General features: G+C 42.7%; 1 protein-coding gene across 4 annotated transcripts in view; it reads left to right on the top strand.

Moving 5' to 3' along the window:
* The first annotated feature begins 6 nt into the window (after nucleotides 1-6).
* prrc2c (proline-rich coiled-coil 2C) overlaps nucleotides 7-18,658 on the top strand; it is a 23,869-nt gene continuing 5,217 nt past the window's right edge. For 2 of the 4 annotated variants that reach the window (XM_084433241.1, XM_084433243.1), the window contains exons 1-25: nucleotides 7-32; nucleotides 172-251; nucleotides 434-570; nucleotides 1,278-1,365; nucleotides 1,461-1,632; nucleotides 1,750-2,329; nucleotides 3,579-3,754; nucleotides 3,939-4,182; nucleotides 4,442-4,649; nucleotides 4,769-7,183; nucleotides 9,874-10,034; nucleotides 11,719-11,873; nucleotides 12,025-12,403; nucleotides 12,594-12,679; nucleotides 12,812-13,006; nucleotides 13,274-13,525; nucleotides 13,953-14,063; nucleotides 14,152-14,253; nucleotides 14,482-14,668; nucleotides 14,773-14,970; nucleotides 15,669-15,790; nucleotides 15,909-16,111; nucleotides 16,209-16,443; nucleotides 16,558-16,866; nucleotides 17,089-17,192. In XM_084433241.1, the coding sequence (XP_084289367.1) occupies nucleotides 18-32; nucleotides 172-251; nucleotides 434-570; nucleotides 1,278-1,365; nucleotides 1,461-1,632; nucleotides 1,750-2,329; nucleotides 3,579-3,754; nucleotides 3,939-4,182; nucleotides 4,442-4,649; nucleotides 4,769-7,183; nucleotides 9,874-10,034; nucleotides 11,719-11,873; nucleotides 12,025-12,403; nucleotides 12,594-12,679; nucleotides 12,812-13,006; nucleotides 13,274-13,525; nucleotides 13,953-14,063; nucleotides 14,152-14,253; nucleotides 14,482-14,668; nucleotides 14,773-14,970; nucleotides 15,669-15,790; nucleotides 15,909-16,111; nucleotides 16,209-16,443; nucleotides 16,558-16,866; nucleotides 17,089-17,192 (6,914 nt within the window). In that variant the 5' untranslated portion in view covers nucleotides 7-17. The remainder of the gene's footprint in view (nucleotides 33-171; nucleotides 252-433; nucleotides 571-1,277; nucleotides 1,366-1,460; nucleotides 1,633-1,749; nucleotides 2,330-3,578; nucleotides 3,755-3,938; nucleotides 4,183-4,441; nucleotides 4,650-4,768; nucleotides 7,184-9,873; nucleotides 10,035-11,718; nucleotides 11,874-12,024; nucleotides 12,404-12,593; nucleotides 12,680-12,811; nucleotides 13,007-13,273; nucleotides 13,526-13,952; nucleotides 14,064-14,151; nucleotides 14,254-14,481; nucleotides 14,669-14,772; nucleotides 14,971-15,668; nucleotides 15,791-15,908; nucleotides 16,112-16,208; nucleotides 16,444-16,557; nucleotides 16,867-17,088; nucleotides 17,193-18,658) is intronic. The other 2 variants (XM_084433242.1, XM_084433244.1) reach the window with 1 other exon arrangement.

Genomic DNA, 18,658 nt, shown 5'->3' on the forward strand with positions numbered 1-18,658 from the left:
CTGCCCAGTTCAGGAGCATGATGCCGCCATATGTGAGTGATTGTTATTTAACCATTGTTTATCATTTCTTCTGCCTCCTGAAATGTGGCATGCTACTATATATTTTTCTGGCTGGTACTGATTTTGTGAAGTGCATTTGGCAGTGCTATTTTAATGTGTGCATCTTTTCAGATGTTTAATGCTTACCCTCGAGGGCCCTTTCCTCCTGTACAAGGCAGCTTTAGATACCCTGGACCACCAGAGATGTCTAAGTAAGTGGTCCCATAAGGTCTGAAACTAAACTTAACTTGCTTTAGATGGAAAAGTTGAAAGTGGAAGCAGTTGAAAGACAATTTCTATTAAACAAGACAATTTGGTATTTTGGGATACTTCCAGGACATTAGAAGCTTTGTAAATTCTTGCTTTCTCACGTTTTTCTCTCTTCTCCACTTAGGGGTCCACGGTCTGGAAGACCCGCACAACCTCCCTCTCAGCCATGGCATCAGGATCCAGACAGGCCATCAATTGTTAGTGCCACTGAACTAAAGGAGCTAGACAATCTGGACACTGATGCTGATGAGGGTTGGGCAGGTGAGAGTGACCATTGTGTATATATATATATATATATACGTATATATGTGTGTGTGTGTGTGTGTGTGTGTATATGTATATATATATATATATATGTGTGTGTGTGTGTGTGTGTGTGTGTGTGTGTGTGTGTGTGTGTGTGTGTGTGTGTGTGTGTGTGTGTGTGTGTGTGTGTGTGTGTGTGTGTGTGTGTGTGTGTGTGTATATATATATGTGTGTATATATATATATATATATATATATATATATATATATATATATATATAATTTTTTTTTTTTATATAGTTTGTGGTAGGGTTAGGTGGGGATGTACAGTGCAACAGTAGAAATGTCTCAGTTAGAGGTTGCTAAACCATTTATATCTTGACAGATAGCCACATGCCTATCGGCTTGACACAAAATGGGAATCATTGAATTCAGAATTCAGCTTCTTTAAATGTGGCTCATCCAGTCAGAATTTATAGTCAATACCTGTTGTCAGTTTTTAACTCGTAATGCAAAGCATCCATTTTTGCAACAATGTCGGTACTTCATGTTATGAGTGGTCTTACATTTGGAAGGTCATGGGTGTGTACCAGAAGATAAGTACAAAATAATAAAATTAAAGGATTATCAAGTTTTTAATTCCCAGGCTTATTAGGTATTGCCACATTTTATTTCATATTTAAATCATTGTCCATTGAGTCACAATTTTTTGTCTTATTTAGGTGCCCAGATGGAAGTTGACTATACTGAGAAACTGAACTTTAGTGATGATGAGGAGAACCATTCAGCTAAGGAGAAAGGCGATGGCTGGTGAGCACTCATCTTTGTAAAAAAAAAAAAAAATTGCAGAACATGTTAGGGTATAGTGAAAACTGGTCCTATAAAACTTTCTTGCAAAAACACAGGGAGTGGATGACTAAAGTTGATCGTATGCGAACAAGAAAAATTGATGTCCAGGAGGGATGGAAAGAAGGAGCAGAGGAGAGGAGTGATGGCAAGAGTTCATGGGTGGAAAGTGGAGATCCCAGGGCTCCCTCCCCTGGCAATCTTGTCCATTATAGCAAGATGGATCAACAGGTATGGCGTGCACTGGGACAGTAGTCTCGGAATTGACAAAGTTAGCTGAAAACGTATTTCTTTTTTTTTAGCTGCTTTGTTTTTTTGTCTATAATAAAAAAAAAATGTATTGTACAGGGACAAACTGTTGGACGTTCTTTGGGAAGTGGTGGCCCACGTGTTTCAAAGCTGGCCACTTCAGCACCCCCTGCTGGTGAGGAGGAAACGGAAGCATGGCGACAGAAACGGAAGAAGCAGTCAGAGCTCTCGGAAGCAGTAGAGCGTGCTCGCAGACGGCGTGAGGAGGAGGAACGGCGCATGGAAGAACAGAGACTTGCTGCCTGCAAAGAGAAACTCAAACAACTGGAGGAGAAACGTCGACCTTCAACTACAGAAACCTCTAAACCAACTACGCAAGCTCACGATGACCACCAGGAAGTGACTGAAACTGTGCCTAAACAACCTGCTGAAACTCCACCCCCTCAGCCTGCACCACCTCCCCCTGCACAGCAACCCTGCCTTCCCATGCCAAACCATCAAAGGACAGAGCCCACTGTGGAGGAGGTGCCACAATTTCTTACTCGGCAACCTAGCCCTCCTGTTCATAGGACTGCCCCAGAACTCCAAAGCAAGGTTGATACTGCTGTAAGTGAGGAGGTGCATAGACAAGTGGATAGACAACCAACGAGAGACTACTTCAGTGCTGAGGAGCCCAGAGGTAAATGGATTGAAAGCATCACTGTTATTACACCGAGTGCATTTCGCATAGAGGTTTGTCTCCAAAAATGTACCTCTGCATGTATAGCAATACAAATTGCGGTGTATAAACTCAAATGGCTTTCTATTGCAGTGAAGCTTTAGTTGTAAATCTAAAGAATCAAATGGTTTAATGTACAATGTGAAAATAAGACCAGCCAGGGTAGGGTGTAAAATCTTGTTTGAACCACACAAAGCAAGTGTGACAAGAACCTTAAAGGGTTAGTTCATCCAAAAATGAAAATTCTGTCAGTAATTACTCACCCTCATGTTGTTCCAACCCCGTAAGACCTTTGTTCATCTTCGGAACACAAATTAAGATATTTTTGATTAAATCTGAGAGCTGGCTCACTCCTCCATAGGCTTCTAAGACATTATAACTTGCTGGCCCAGAAAATGCATTAAAGACATTGTTAATATAGTCCAAGTGACTACAGTGGCTCAATCTTAAGTTTATAAAGCGACGAGAATACTTTTTGTGCGCAAAAATAACAACTTTATTCTACTATTCATTTCCTTCTCTCTGGGCCTCGAGTTTTTTCACGTAGTGTAACTGCGTAGCGCTTCTGTGTTATACGTCACACGCATCACACATATGACCAGCGTCGGCCAATAGTGAGCCTACGTGTGACGTACAACACAGATGCGCTGCGCAGTTATACTATGTGAAAAAACTCAAGGCCCAGAGAGAAGGAAATGAATAGTGGAATAAAGTCGTTATTTTTGTTGTTTTTTTGCGCACAAAAAGTATTCTCGTCGCTTTATAAACTTAAGATTGAGCTACTGGAGTCACTTGGACTATATTAACGATGTCTTTAATGTATTTTCTGGGCCAGCAAGTTATAACGTTTTAGAAGCTTATGGAGGAGTGATCCAGCTGTCAGATTTAATAAAAAATATCTTAATTTGTGTTCCGAAGATGAACGAAGGTCTTACGGGGTTGGAACAACATGAGGGTGAGTAATTACTGACAGAATTTTCATTTTTGGGTGAACTAACCCTTTAATTGCGCTCACCTGGTTTGATGCATACTATAAATTGGGATGGACTTTTCCTGTAGTGTAGCTCAAAATAGTGCATGGCACTAGCAACGCCAAGGTCATTGGTTCAATTCCCTGTCACTTGGGATAAAATCTTCTGGCTGATGTGTAATTATTCTTATACAGTTTGCTAGTTTTAGATTTAAAATTGTCACTTTTTTTTTGTTTCAGTTGAGGAGCCTCAGTTGTCTTTGTCCAGACTGGATCATTCTGTTAATGAAGATACACCTCTTCCATCTCAACTGGAAAATGAGGGGGAGACAGGGACTGCTGTTCGCCCTTCTGTCACCTCTGGATACTCAAAACAGTTCCAGAAGTCTTTGCCACCCAGGTTCCTTAGACAACAGGTGCTCACACACTGTCCTAGCTTTGTTTGTTGCCTGCTTCCTTTAAAGCATCAACTTTAGTTTGAACCCTGTAAAAGATGAACATTTATAGTTTGTTCAGGTCACCTGTCGGATATTATCAAAGTTCTTTGTAGTAATTCCTGCTTTAATGTAGTAAAAAAAAAATTCCTCTTAAATTCTTTAGGAACAGCTTAAACAACAACAGTGGCAGCAGCAACAGCAGCAGCAGCAAGGTGGAGGGGGTCCGGTCTCTCCCTCAGGGGGTTCTGTTCCCCCTCAGCACAGATCCCTATACCAACCTCTTGGCCCCCACCACCAACACCTAGCCTCGATGGGCTTTGACCCACGCTGGCTAATGATGCAATCTTATATGGATCCTCGTATGATGTCTGGACGGCCACCAATAGACATGCCTCCTATGCACCCCGGTATTTCTTGCAAACTGAAATTGTTTCCTTTCCTAGTAACTAGGTAACAAACCCAATCACTGGAAACTATTAAAATATACAGTAACACATTTTCTCATTTCATCTTATGCTCTTTCACTTCCTCCATTTTTTTCTTTTAAAATACGTCTCCAGTTTTAGTATTGTGAAAAACATTATTTCAGACAATTTTTGTTTTGGAGCAATTGTTTTGTTGCATTCTATATCTGCAGTCGTAGTAACTTTTATTTTTCATCATCAGGGAGAATGCCTAAGCAGCTGGTACGACGAGAGCCTGCAGACAACAGCAGCTCTGGATCAGACACTTTTGATCATCTGACCCGACCAATCAGAGAACACGGAGTTACCAGTGAGCCTCGAATGGTTTGGGGTTCTGACCCATATCCCCCAACAGAGCCCCTGCCTTCCTCTGCCACTGCTAAAGGACGAGAAGATGGCAAGGAGCCAAGGTGAGAGACTGCAGTGTTTTAGAACAAAAATGTAGTTATACGATTTCCCCCACTGTTAGAAATAACCTGTTGATCAAGTGCTAAGATGTTTTTCTGTTGTTTTCCTCGTCCCCTCTTAGATTGGATGCTGGTCTAGAGCTGGATAGAGGTCTATCAGGTGTCTACCCTCAGGAGCATAGCCCACTGGAGCCCCGGGGCAAAAGTGACTTCTTCAGGGATTCATCTGAAACCTTATCTGCTTTTAGTCGTATTACCGAAGAGGTACCAGGTCTCTTACAGACTGACAGAACACCAGTCATCCCCTCCTTTGAACCTGAGGAGGTTAACCTCTCTGGTGCAGATGAGGTCGAAGCCATTGGACAGGCTGTATTGAAACGGAGTATCTCTCAAGGCTCCAGTCACTCTTTGAAACTGGAAGAGCCCAGATTTGAAGGACTTATCATAGCACAGAAAACCCTGGACCTTCCTGATACTGTGGAAAGACCTGAGGACAAGTCCAGAAAGGAGCCTTTTGGTCAAGGGCCTGTGAACAACAGCCGTTCCACTCCTCCTGTGTCTAATGATGGTATGCACAAAACTGAAAAGCTTATTTTACCGGCGCCCAGCAAGCAGAAGTCAGAAATGCGCTGGGGATCCCGTGGATCTGGATCCGGGAGGAGAGAGGGTCCTGGAGGGGAGCGGCCAGTCAGGAGATCTGGACCTATTAAGAAACCTGTACTACGAGACATGAAGGAAGAGAGGGAACAGAGAAGAGAGAAAGAAGAGCAGCGAGGTGAACGATCCAAAAAAGAGGGCGCTACTTACAAAGGTGTTCCTTCAGCTGCTGTAGAAGCAGGACTGAAAGAAGGACTGAAGCCATCTGGTGATGGGAAGAAAGTAGTGGTAGAACCTGAAGTGGGAGTAGCGACTGGTGGAGCAAAATCCAGAGATCTTCAGACAACGGTAGTTTCTACAGTCTCAACTGCTCCTGAGGAAAAGTCAGACATGCCTCCAACTAATGACAAACGTCCTGAACCCAAACTACCATCTCGCAAAGAGTCCAACCTCCCTCCCAGATCTTATCGCAGAGACGAGAGGGAGCGAGATAGAGAACGTGACCGAGAGAGGGACAGAGAAGCAGAAAGAGAGAAGGACTGGCCATCTGATTATAAAGGCCGCGGTCGAGGAGAGTACTATTCCCGTGGCCGGAGTTACAGAGGCAGCTATGGTGGGAGGGGCCGAGGTAGCCGTGGTCGGAGTCGAGGGGACTACCCATACAGAGAGCCGCGATCACGCTCAGACTTGCCATTAAGTGCCACGGGGACTGCTGGGTTCCGCTGCCGTGAAGAGAGTGAAACCCGTAGTGAGAGCTCAGATTTCGAAGTCTTGCCCAAGCGCAGACGCAGACGAGGCTCGGACACAGATTCTGAAAGTGAAGGTAGAGAATCTGCCAGTGACACCGGAGCATCAGATCGCGAGCCCAGCGCCAAACCAAGCAGACCGATTCGTCGCGAGCTGACGGAATCACGATCATCTAAATCTGCCTCCGGATTTGCAGCTGGACCTATTTTGGAAAAACCTGTGTCTCGGGATGAGGATGGGCGACCTAAACCAGGTTTTCTGTTAAAGGGTGAGGCCGCACGCCGAGGGAAGGGTGGTTTGCACAGTAGGCGAGGTGGTGGCAGGGAACGAGGTTGCCACAGATCTGCTCCTTTCCGTCGGGCTGTTGTCAAAGAGGGCTCACAGTGGCCCTCGAAGCCCATGGAGACATTTCGACCAGAGGAAGCTGAGACCTCACGCACTGATAGCACACCCTCCGAACGACGTCATGCCAAGTATGATAATAAGAAGATCGGAGAGGGTGGACAAAGCATGAGGGAGAGGCCCCGGAGACCAAGGGCAGCCCGTCCACCCAGACAGGACAAGCCCCCACGATTTCGGAGGCTTAAAGAACGTGAAGCAGCAGTTTTTGCTGGTGAAACTACACCTGGAATGCCAATACCTACGTCTGTCTCCCCGACACGGTCTAAAGCTCCTGGAACTCTGGTCACTTTGCCCGAGAGAGTGGTTGATGCCACTACAGCACCTTCTCTCACTCCTGATGTGACTTCGCCTGAACTTCCTGTCACAGAAACGGTTGTTCCTGAAATGGGAGCCACAACTGTAGTTGCTGCTGGCAGCAAATCACCAGACTTGTCTAATCAGAACTCTTCTGACCAGGCCAACGAGGAGTGGGAGACTGCCTCTGAGAGTAGTGACTTCAACGAACGGAGAGAGCGAGAGGACAAGAAGCAACTTGAAGCGGCCATGACCGCCACCACTTCCTCCTCCTCTGTGCCCACACCGATCTCTGGGGGACAAAGCAAATCACCCACAGAAAGTGTGGCAATCCCAAAACGGGAGTTGGCCTCAGCAGCCAAGAGGAGCTTCTCCAGCCAGCGGCCTGTCGATCGTCAGAACCGCCGGGGAAATAGTGGGCCTAAAACAGGTCGAGGCTACCCTGGGGGCAAGAGCGAGAGAAGGGGAGGATCTGGAGCCAAATCGGGACGCAGGGGGTGAGTCCTGAACTGCGTTGTCCCAGGAAGTAGAGATTCTGAGTTTTAATATAGCAGTTTATAGGTGAAAAATCTATCTGTTATGCTTTAAAGCAAACACCAGTATTACTTTGCTTATACTTCAAATTTAATCCTGGACGGCCACTGTGCGTTAGTTTAGCACCAACCCTAAATTAAACATCTGAACCAGCTAATTCAGTCTTCAGTATTCCATGAAACAGGCAGTACTCAACCCTTCCTCCACCTTAGCCTTTGTTTTCTCCAGAAGTTTTGGTAGCACATTTTGAGAGAAATGCGCCCGACTTGCATAACAGGGCTCGAGCACTCTAAGTAAATACGTGAACCCCTCGTTTTCAACAACCGAAAAGAGGCGCATATGCTGATGCGGTGGTGCTCATGTAACATGTAAGGGTGGCGCTGCCAATAAAGCACCTAAAAGCTGTCACAAAGAACTGGTAAAAGTAATGATGATGAATGTCAAATATAGCAAAGAGACATTTTAATTGTTTATTAATAAACAAGTGTTTTCTGTATCAGTGTTGGCTGCAAAGATGAAGTTGACGATGCTGACTCGCAATCTTCGCATGTAGTGAACGCGCCAGAGAGAAATGCACATTTCGGATAACATAAGCAGAGAGCAGTCTGTTTTCTTTTGTTTTGAATTGTTCTGTTTAAAAGTAGATATTTCAAGTTTTCTATAGATATATTTCTCAGGTCTGTGAGGCAAGTAGGCTACCTTATACGCTGAGTTTTGGTTCATTTGAGACGATCTCCAGTTCACATGCCGGCGACTCCGTGTCGTGATTATCTATTGTCTGCTATATTTACTTCTCATTTATTAAAGGACAAGTTCGGTATTTTACACTTAAAGCCCTGTTTACAGATCGTTTCTGATGAAATAGAATGGTTAAGATTAAAATTGACACATGCTGCTGTCCCGAGAATTTTAGGTTTATTTCGCTTTCCCCCCCACCTACAGAATGGCTGCATAGGTGCACTCGAACATATCCTTCCTAAAACGCATTAAACTTTCGTTTACAAAGAGATGAAACTCACCGAGTGGTCAGGGGTGTTCACTGATATGCTCATACAAAAATCGCTGCAAAATATGCTTTCCAACAGGTTTTATCGTAGTTTTTGTCCAACTCCATTGACTTGTATTGAAAGAGTTGTGTGAGGTACGGTATTACTCCGCCGCTTCTTCTTCGGCTTCTTCTGTGTATTCAATGAAATGCCAGTGGTTTGCTTGCAATTGGCAAAGGTGCATTATCGCCACCAACTGGGCTGGAGTGTCTATTATTCAAGCTCTCAACGGAAGAATCTACGGGTGTGAGACGTTTGGAAAAATAGATCCACAGTTTTACAACGAATGGTAAAACACCTGTTGGAAAGCATATTTTGTAGCGATTTTTGTATGAGCATATCAGTGAACACTCCTGACCACTCTGTGAGTTTCATCTCTTTGTAAACGAAAGTTTAATGCGTTTTAGGAAGGATATGTTCGAGTGCACCTATGCAGCCATTCTGTAGGTGGGGGGGAAAGCGAAATAAACCTAAAATTCTCGGGACAGCAGCATGTGTCCAAATTTTAATCTTAACCGTTCTATTTCATCAGAAACGATCTGTAAACAGGGCTTTAAGTGTAAAATACCGAACTTGTCCTTTAAATCCAGGCAATTGGTTGATGAAACATTGATTAAAATTAAGATACAATTAATACAAAACGAAATTCACTTTAAAGAAAGGCTTTGTGCTTTCTGTTTGAGGTCTCTGTGAAAGTTTTGAAGCAGTCTTTTAGTGCTGCTTTCAGAACGCTCACGTCCGTAACATTGTTTTTTCCTCATAAATGCGAACACGAAAAATAAAATAAATTTTATGTTCCGTGGAGAGCCAACCCTTCATCCGGTGGATAGTTTTACTTTTGGTTTGCGCAGTGTAACTCACAGAATTACAAAAAAATATTTGCCACCTAAAAGTTAAAGATTTTTTTGTCACGTCTGTAACGCATGTATTTTTCCCTCATATTAAATATAAAACGCATGTGTAGACTGATATTTTTTTAATGTCTGGATTCCTTTATTAAGGGAGTATGGCAGGGAGTATGGATATATAAACAGACGTTTCAGTATATTGGTATTAAATGCATTTTCTGAGAATTTATATTTCAAGTTTTGTATATGTCCATAACACTGGAATTGCCCAATTTTAAAAAATTGATACTCACCTAGTTTTGTGGTGTAGTAGGTCTATGTATTTTATAATGTTAACTTCAAATAATGCTCATAGTATTTAAAGATGTGGTAGCATTGGATCTGGACAGGAAAGATAACTATGGGAGTTGGAAGGGGTGTGTCGCGATTCTGCCTTCTCACACCGCGACACAGGTTCGTGAATCTGAGTGTTGCGATTTTGGTTTCATATCGCATAACGTTACAGCCCTACTAGTTTGAGCTAAACTCTACAAGATGTTGGCATAAGCAGGATTGCACACCCCTGCCTAAAGTTAAGAATTGCATTTCAGAACAAACTCATGCAGCACCATCTTAAAATTAAGCAACTGGATATATGGTCCGTGTATACTTCAGCTTTTCATGGCTTCCTGCTTTATTAAAACATTATTGGAAACATATTATTTAAATCTGCCTTGCTCAGATTTTCTGATGAGCTAATATTTTCTCTATTCCCTGCAGTGCTGCTGCTCAGAATGCAGAGGCCACTCAGGCTGGTACAGGTCAAAAGGCTGGAAAAGATCAAGCACCCAGCCGCCGGAAAGAGGAAGCAAAACAAGCAGTCAAAAAACCCAAAGAGAAAGAAAATGCTTTGTCTCAGTTTGATCTCAACAATTATGCCAGTGAGTATTCAAGACTTTTGTCTATATTGCAGTAGTTGCACCCAGTAGCAACCTGTTTTTCACAGTAATTAATAGACCATTTTTAGTGACTCTAACCCTGGCGTTTTAGCTAGCTGATTCGCTCCAAGCAAGAAGGTTTAATATTACAACCCCAAATCCAGAAAAGTTGGATCATTTTGTAAAATGCAATAAAATCTAAAATCTTGTCATTTGTTAATTCTCTTTAACCTTTATTTAACTGACAAATGAGGATACTAACTGCAAGTGGAATTTTTGCCCAATCTCGACTGATACATGACAGCTTCTAAACAGTCTGGTCATCATTGTCTGATTCTCCTTTTTATGATGAGACAGATCTGGACTGCAGGTAGTCAAGCACATCCCTTCTATCTCCCTAACCAAACACACCTGATTCAACTCATCAGCTCATTAACCCATGTGATAATGAGCTGATGATTTGAATCAGGTGTGTATGATTAGGGAGACAAAGAAAACGTGCAGTGTTGGGGGTCTTTCAGGAGCAGGGCTCAAGAACACTGCTCTACACCATAGAAGGGATGTGCTTGACTACCTGCAGTCCAGATCTGTCTCATCATAAAAAGGAGAATCATTGAAGGAGCAGGTTTGAAGAACACTGGTGTAGAGTGTCTAGAAACCACTTTTTAGCATGTGAAGAATTAGGCCTCGCATTGTCTTGCTTCCCAGAAAAGATGTCATCTTGATGGCGGTATACGTCTCTGTGCCACCACATCAATGGTACCTTCGCACATATGCAAGTCACCCATAACTTTTGCACTGATGCTCCCCGATACTATGACAGATATTTGCTTCTGCACCTGTCACTGATGAAATTCTGGATGGTCCTTTTCGTCTCTGAGCACTCCGAAACTTTTTTCCAAAAACAAGCTTAAACAATCATATTTTTCAAGTATTGTGCAGCCCTTGTGTTAAGTGACAACGGTTTTCCAAAGAACTCCCGAGCCCATGTGGCTGTATTTAACAGAAGCATGACAGTTTCTCGTGCAATGCCAACTGAGGCCTTGAAGGTCACACATATTCAACGGAGATCTCCTGCCTTGCACTACACAGACTGAGATTTCTCCGGATTCCCCTGAATCTTATCACAATACGTATGGTAGTTGGTGAAAGATCTAAATACTTTGCAAACTTGCATTGAGAATTGTGATATTTGAATTGTTTGACAATTCTCATGAAATTTGCCATAAAGTGGTGAGCCATGACCCATCTTTGCTTGCAAAGACCGAGTCTTTGGTGGATGCCCATTTTATACCCAAACACGATCTAACCTATTACCAGTTTGCCTGCTAATTGTGAACTCGTTTAAAACAGTTTAACTTGGATATTCTATAGTCTTTTCACTTTTATTTTGTCTGTCTTTTTTGTAGTGTGTTGCAGCCATCAGAATCAATATTTCTTTATATTTACAAAATACAATTAATTTGGTCAGTGGAATCATTTGATTTATTTTTGTTCTTTTGTCAGTTAAATAAATAAATAAAAATTAACAAATCTCATTCCTCAAATCCTCATTATTTTATATACATTTTACAAAATGTCCCAACTTTTCTGGATTTGGGGTTGTATTATTGTATTACTAAGTCTTAATATTGGTAAACTGAATTAAGTTGTTTGAAACTCATTTGTTCTCTTTTCTCTTCCACAGGTGTAGTGATCATTGATGACCACCCAGAAGTCACAACGCTGGAGGACCCTCAGTCGAACACTACCGATGATGGGTTCACAGAGGTTGTTTCACGGAAACAGCAGAAACGTTTGCAGGATGAGGAACGAAGGAAGAAAGAAGAGCAGACTACACAGGTGTGGAAAGAAGAGGAACTCAATAATTTATTATTTTATTAATTTAGTATTGTCAGTTAGCATTCATGTATTGCATGCACTGAACCATGACAGTTGGTACAATGCCAAAATGTCATCTGATATCTTCTATGTCTGTCCAAATGCTTTGCAGAACTGGAGTAAAAAGGGCTCTGGAGAGAAGGGCAGGGGAGGTGGCGGTTCTAAACTTCCTCCACGGTTTGCCAAAAAACAACAGCAGCAGCAGCAAGGAATGGCAGCAGGGCAGCAGCAGCAACCATCAGCCCCAGCTCCACAGCCCCAGTCTGTCCTGCAGCAGCCTCAACCACAGCCAGCTATGTCTGTGTCACAGCACAATCTGCCTGCCTCTAATCAGAGCACTAGCCCACCCCAGCCTCTTGAGGGTGCTGTTGCACCTCTGGCTCCTGCATCTGTAGACTTCTCTGCCAAGAGTCAGACGCACAACACCCTGGGTACTGAACTGTGGGAGAACAAGGTGGCTGGCTCCACTGTTCTCTCTGATGTCAAGAAACGTAAGTGTCTCAACTTAAAGCCATGTTTACTTACACCGCATACTGTCTTTATTAATGTTACTTGAATAGTTTCTTGAAAAACTAAGAAATTAAGAGCAGGGAGTTTTTCTTCTTGACATATATTTTCTTTGATTTAATTTTAACAACAGTTCTGTATCTGATGGTTGTCCCATTTCTCTTTCTATTGTAGTTGGACCTATCAGCCCTCCCCAGCCTCCCTCTGTCAGTGCCTGGAACAAACCCCTTACTTCATTTACTGGGACTGTTACACCTGAGGTGTGAAAGGATATTTGAATATTTGAATAAGAATTAAACAAGGGTTAATATTGTAACGGGCTGACAGCACCATTTTGATATTCTGAACTTTAGTAAGTGGTGGTGTGTGTGTGTGTGGGTTTTTTTTTTTAGGGTGTGAAAGCTGGCACAGACACTGGGGTTGATCTGGGTATGGACAGCATCCAGTTTGGTGCCCCCTCTTCAGCAGGCAGCACTGAGAGTGATGGTGTACCCACCCTGCTAGAGAAAACCTCTGATAATAAACTACCCGAACCCAAAGAGCAGAGACAAAAACAGCCCCGCGCTGGACCTGTCAAACCTCAGAAGGTAGTCCCTGCTTTTGTCTATAGACGGACCTGTATATACAACGTGCAACAGAATTTGCATCACATAATGCAGCAGAATTTCCAAGTGAAACAATATTTGTATGTTTGCGAGATATGTGGCACAGGGCTGTGAAATTTGCCCAAAAGGGGGACAAATTGTTGTGCTGATATGCAAAATAGAAACATTTTCATTAGTGGTCCCAAATTTGTTTTTGTATATACGTGAATAATGAACCTCATTTAAAAAAAATCAATTTCTCCTCTGCAGTTACCTGACATCCCTCCTCTGGAGCACAAAGAATATAAACCTGGACCCATTGGTAAAGAGCGTTCGCTCAAGAACCGCAAGGCTGCCAAAGATGTGCGTCAGTCCGATGGAGAGGGTCTGGATAAAACTGGAACTGGAGGCAGCCGAGACCGAGACTCCAGCTCACCTACTAAAGACAACGTTCCTGAGCTGGGTGGAGACATTGAGGGCATGATCACTGCTCCATCAGCAGAATACTCCAGCAGCTCTAAGGTGCAGTATAATATCCTGCTGCCTCAATCCTTTCATTTGTACACTACCGTTCAAAATTTCAGTGAGTTTTGAATAATTATGTATGTTTTTATTCAGAAAGGTTGTATTAAATTGATCATAAGTGTCAGTAAAGACATTTTATGTAATAAAATACTTTTCAAATAATGCTGTTCTCTTGAACTTTATATTCATCAAAGAATCCTGAGAAAAATCACTTTCCACAAAAAATATTAAACGGCACAACTGTTTTCAACATTGATGCTCAAAAACATTTCATTATCAAATATCAATATCATTTTTGTTTTTAAATAGTCTATTCCACAAATAAATGTAGCCCTGGTGAGCGTAAGAGACTTTTCCAAGCTCAAACTTTTGATTAGTAGTGTATATTTTATAGAAAAATTAATTGTTTATTTTTCCCTGACAGTGTCTATTTATTGTGCAGGAATCGGTGACTGATTACACAATTCCGTCGTCCTCTTTAGCTGACAACGTCCCCACTGCAGGGACAAAGATGGAGGAGAGCCTTGTGACCCCTGTTAGTGCTTCAGTGCTGTAATCGATCTTTGTGTTTATGTGTGTAGTTTTTCTGTGTGTTCTGATCCTTTTCTTGGTTGTTGGTTCAGGTGGCTCTCCCGCACCCCTTACCTATTCAGCGAAGAGAAGCCCTGCAGCAAAGCTCCAGCCTTGCCACAGTCTCTCCTGCTACTGTTGACCTCACACTCAAAGTAAGATGCGCACTGAATGATTAATTTGCTAATCAGAATTTTGTTTTACAAATACTGATCCTCTAATCAAAGGCAGCAATACACAACAATTTTAGGCCAGGTTTTTTTGTTGTTTGTTATAGTTTCACCATAGTCATAAATCATCATAAAACATACTCTACACAAGTATGTGAAGGCAGATGCTACCAAAAGCATCTTGTAAAACTGCTTCTCACTGTTTTTCTGCAGATGGAATCGGCACGTAAGGCTTGGGAGAACTCGCCTAGTCTGGGGGAAAAGAGCTCTCCTGTCACCTCCTCTGCTTCCCCCATCACCAGTGGAGGAGGAGCAGGCAATGCCTCCTTCAACTCCTTCTCCAGTGCTTCAGTGCCTCAGATACCTGTGGCCTCTGTCACCCCCAGCACCTCACTGTCTGGTAGGAGTTTACACTTTATGCTTAGACCCTTTCATGGGGTGAGCTGGTAAAAGCGTTTTAAACAGAGGACCGATATTAAAATTCTACCAATGTCTGTTACACAGGATCTGCGACCTACACAACATCCTCTCTTAGCACGAAGAGCACATCAGCCTCTGACCCTCCTAACATCTGTAAGGTGAAGCCCCAGCAGCTGCAGAGTTCAGTAATGTCCAGCACTAACTTTTCCCAACTGGGCTGTGCACCTTCTCTGTTACCGCAGCAACAGACCCCACAGGTGTTCGTATCCCAGTCTGCAGCAGGTACTTTTATTTATAGATCATAACACCCTGATGCAGCCAATATAAATAATTGTTTTGTTATTATTAATTTTGAATATTGTCTTGATTTATTACACTATTGTTCAAAAGTTTGGGGTTGGTAAGACTTTTAAATGAAGTCTCTTATGCTCAGAGGCTGCATTCATTTAATTAGAAATGCTGTAAAAAATGTAATATTCAGAAATATCATTAGAATTGAAAACCTTTTAAAAAAAATTTAATATAATTTATTTCTGTGATGCAAAGCTGAATTTTCAGCATCATTAGTCCAGTCTTCAGTGACTCATGATCCTTCAGAAATCATTCTAAAATGCTGATTTGATGCTTCAGAAACGTTTCTTTTTTATTTTATCATCAATGTTGAAAACAGTTGTGCTGCTTAATATTTTTGTGGAAACCGTGATACTTTTTTCTTCAGGATTCTTTGAATAGAAAGTTAAAAAGAACAGCATTTATTTTAAATAGAAAATGTTTATAACATTTTAAATGTCTTTACTGTCACTTTTGATTAAATGCTTCCTTGCTGAAAAGTATTAATTTCTTTACTTACTGACCCCAGACTTCTGAAGGATAATATGTATTTAACCATTTCTAATTGATATGGCATTTCTATATTTTATATCTTCATCTGCATGCAAGTCGTTTGAATGAGTGATCATCTCTTGTTTCTAATCGTGTAGGTACTGCAGCTCAAATCCCGGCCTTCTACATGGACACAAGCCACTTGTTCAGTGCGCCCCACCCTCGCTTGGCTCCTCCCACTTTAGCCCAACAGCAAGGCTATCAGCCTGGACTTTCACAGGTATCACCCACCACCAGTGTCTTCCTCCAGCAGGATCAGCCTGTCAAGTCATTATCTTGGAATGTTTCCAGTAGTTATTGAGGTTGGTTGACACCCTGTAATGATTTGTTCCTTATAGCCCACAGCGGTGCAGCAGATCCCCATCCCCATCTACGCTCCTCTTCAGGGGCAGCATCAGCATCAGCATCAGCACCAACACCAACACCAACACCAACACCAGCACCAGCATCAGCATCAGCACCAGGCCCAGCTGAGCCTCAACACTGGACCTCCGGTGTCTCAACAGCAAGATCTCTTCAGCTCCTCCTTACAAACCTACAGGTACTCTAGACTGCTTTTAACTCTGCAGCATCCAACACTTTTATATGTAATATATTATATTTCAATATATTTATTGTGTGCTCTCTTCCTTTCACAGATCTCAGCAGGCGTTCATGCAGAACAGCCTCTCCCAGACATCTGCCATGATGCTGTCTGGGACACCACTGCATAGTTACCCTGGAGTGCAGCCCCCAGATTTGGGCAAGCCTCAGTCCAACCTGGCCTTTCAACAGACCTCAAACACCCAACACATCCCAATCCTGTTTGAACCCCAACTGAATCAGCCCTCTGGCATGGGAGGATCACAGCTGATAGACACGCACCTACTGCAGGTCAGAATTTAATTCCGGCTGCTTGTGGCCAATTATACTTTCATCCTTCCCACTTTTTCAGTCTGCCATGACCTTGATCTAAAGGCCATTTTTTTGTGTGTGTTTGATCTGCAGCGTCAGGGAATGAGTCAGCACTCAAACATGTACTCTGGACAAGTCCAGCAGCAGAGCAGCTACTACAGCTCAACACACAGTCCCAGCTCTGCCCTACAGCAGGTGACCGTTCCTGTGCCAGGTTCACAGTTGTCTTTGCCCAACTTCGGCTCTGGTGGTGGTCAGCCGCTCTTGGCTTTGCCTCAGTCCCTTCCTCCGACCCCGCCCCAAGGCCCGCCTCCCAGCCTCAACCGCCAGCCCCCCAGCAATCCGCCCTACCGTGGCCTTATTGGCCAGAGTACACACAGTATGATGCAGCCTTCCAATAAGGTTTGTGCATTACTCTATTCATTTTTTTTTTTTTTTACACTTCTGTTTATTTAAAAATGTATTTTACTTTATATGTGGTTTAATTTACTTGCAATAATCAAGTTAATGGCTGTAGACCAGGGATATTTACTCATGTTTGCTGCTTGGCAAGTTTTCATTGTAGACCCTGTTGTAGATTAATTCCTGCACACTTGAAACATGCATGCTTTTTATCTGTTGTAGATGTGTGAGATGGATCTGAAGCTCTTCAGTGGTGGAATGGATATGAAGCCTGGAACTCCACCTATCAGCGCCAGAAGCACTACTCCCACATCTAGCCCTTATAGGTGTGTGTATGCATGCAAAGCCATCCAGCTTAAAGGAGACATATTATGCTTTTAAATCGTTCCTTTTTACATATAAATCATACATTTGTGGTCTATATAAAGCGGAACTGCAATGCTTGGGTCTGAATTCCTCATTATTATAGCTCCACAGGCCCCTTTTCTACCCCTTTTCTGATGTGCGTCTGAGAGCAACTCGTTTTGGTGCGGTCTCTTTAAATGCAAATGAGACACTTCATACCCCGCCCCCTCTCCAGGTTGCAGAGGTGACACTCGGTTCAACTCCACCCCGTTCGGCCATTTTTGTAGTTTGATAGAGACACGATTATCTAGTGGCACAGAAACTTTTTATTCACACGTTAAGTGTTACTGATTAGTTATACACAGTCTATGGTTTTACACCGATTCAGACGTCACCTGAGTTCACTGTTGGAAAGATCAGTTGTTTTAACCATTCATTAAAATTAATCGGTTCAAAGGAGTCATTAGTTCACGAATTGGACGTGTCATGCGCGCTGTGTGACTATCCCAGCAGTTAGGACATGGACATCCAAGATTTGTCAACAAAGAAAACATTTCTTCATTGGATAGTTTTTTCGTTTTATTAAAGTGTTGTTTTATGTCAGCTTAATGCCTGGAACGCTTTTCAGAAAAGATAAGGCAACTTATTTAGCACAATTCACACGGTAATTCAGGAAAAAAAATTCTCCGAATGCTACACATGAAACTTTGGTCTTCCGACCTTTTACCACCGTGTCGATTTATTTTGATTAATATGTGCGAGGGAGAGAGAGCAAGACAGCGCCTAGTTTGGAGACGGTGAAGTCTTGTTTACACTTTCGCCTGGCTCCGAAGAGAGAGAGTGTGCGCGCGAGACCAGGTCTCTCTCTGCTCGTTCTTTCAGTTAAACATGCGTCCTGTCACAAGCGCGGCAGTTCATCTACATTACTCACCGATCAAATAAGACTTTGGCGGGACAAAAAAAGAAAGAAAAAAGAAGTGCTTTGCGCACACAAAAATGACTTTACCCACAGATGTGGGTACATTTCCGTGAAAAATAAAACTCAACCAGGCACTTCGAAGAGGCTCTGATGCTGGGAGATGGTGTAATGAAGCGTGTGGGTTACTACATCCAACAACCGAACATTTTGACTTACCCTCTCGTAACTTCTGCATCCTTGAGCTTGGACTACAAAATCGCAGCGAGAAAGAAATATGGCGGATTGCTCGAAGTGTTGGGCCGGGAGTCGATGTCCTTATTTGGCAGTTCTACTGCAAATACTGTGACGTTATTGTTCAAAAAAACGTAATAGAGAATAGAAAAATCGGAACAGGTTGCAAAATATGACAAAAACAGAATATAAAGATATCAACGAAGCACCTGAAGAGACTAATTTCAACTTTTCTGTACTTCTAAACACTCCAAATATACAACAAAATGCATTTAAGGGCTTAAAAAGTAGATTTAG

Source organism: Rutilus rutilus (genome assembly GCF_951802725.1).
Source record: "Rutilus rutilus genome assembly, chromosome: 15".
Classification (NCBI taxonomy): Eukaryota; Metazoa; Chordata; class Actinopteri; order Cypriniformes; family Leuciscidae; genus Rutilus; species Rutilus rutilus.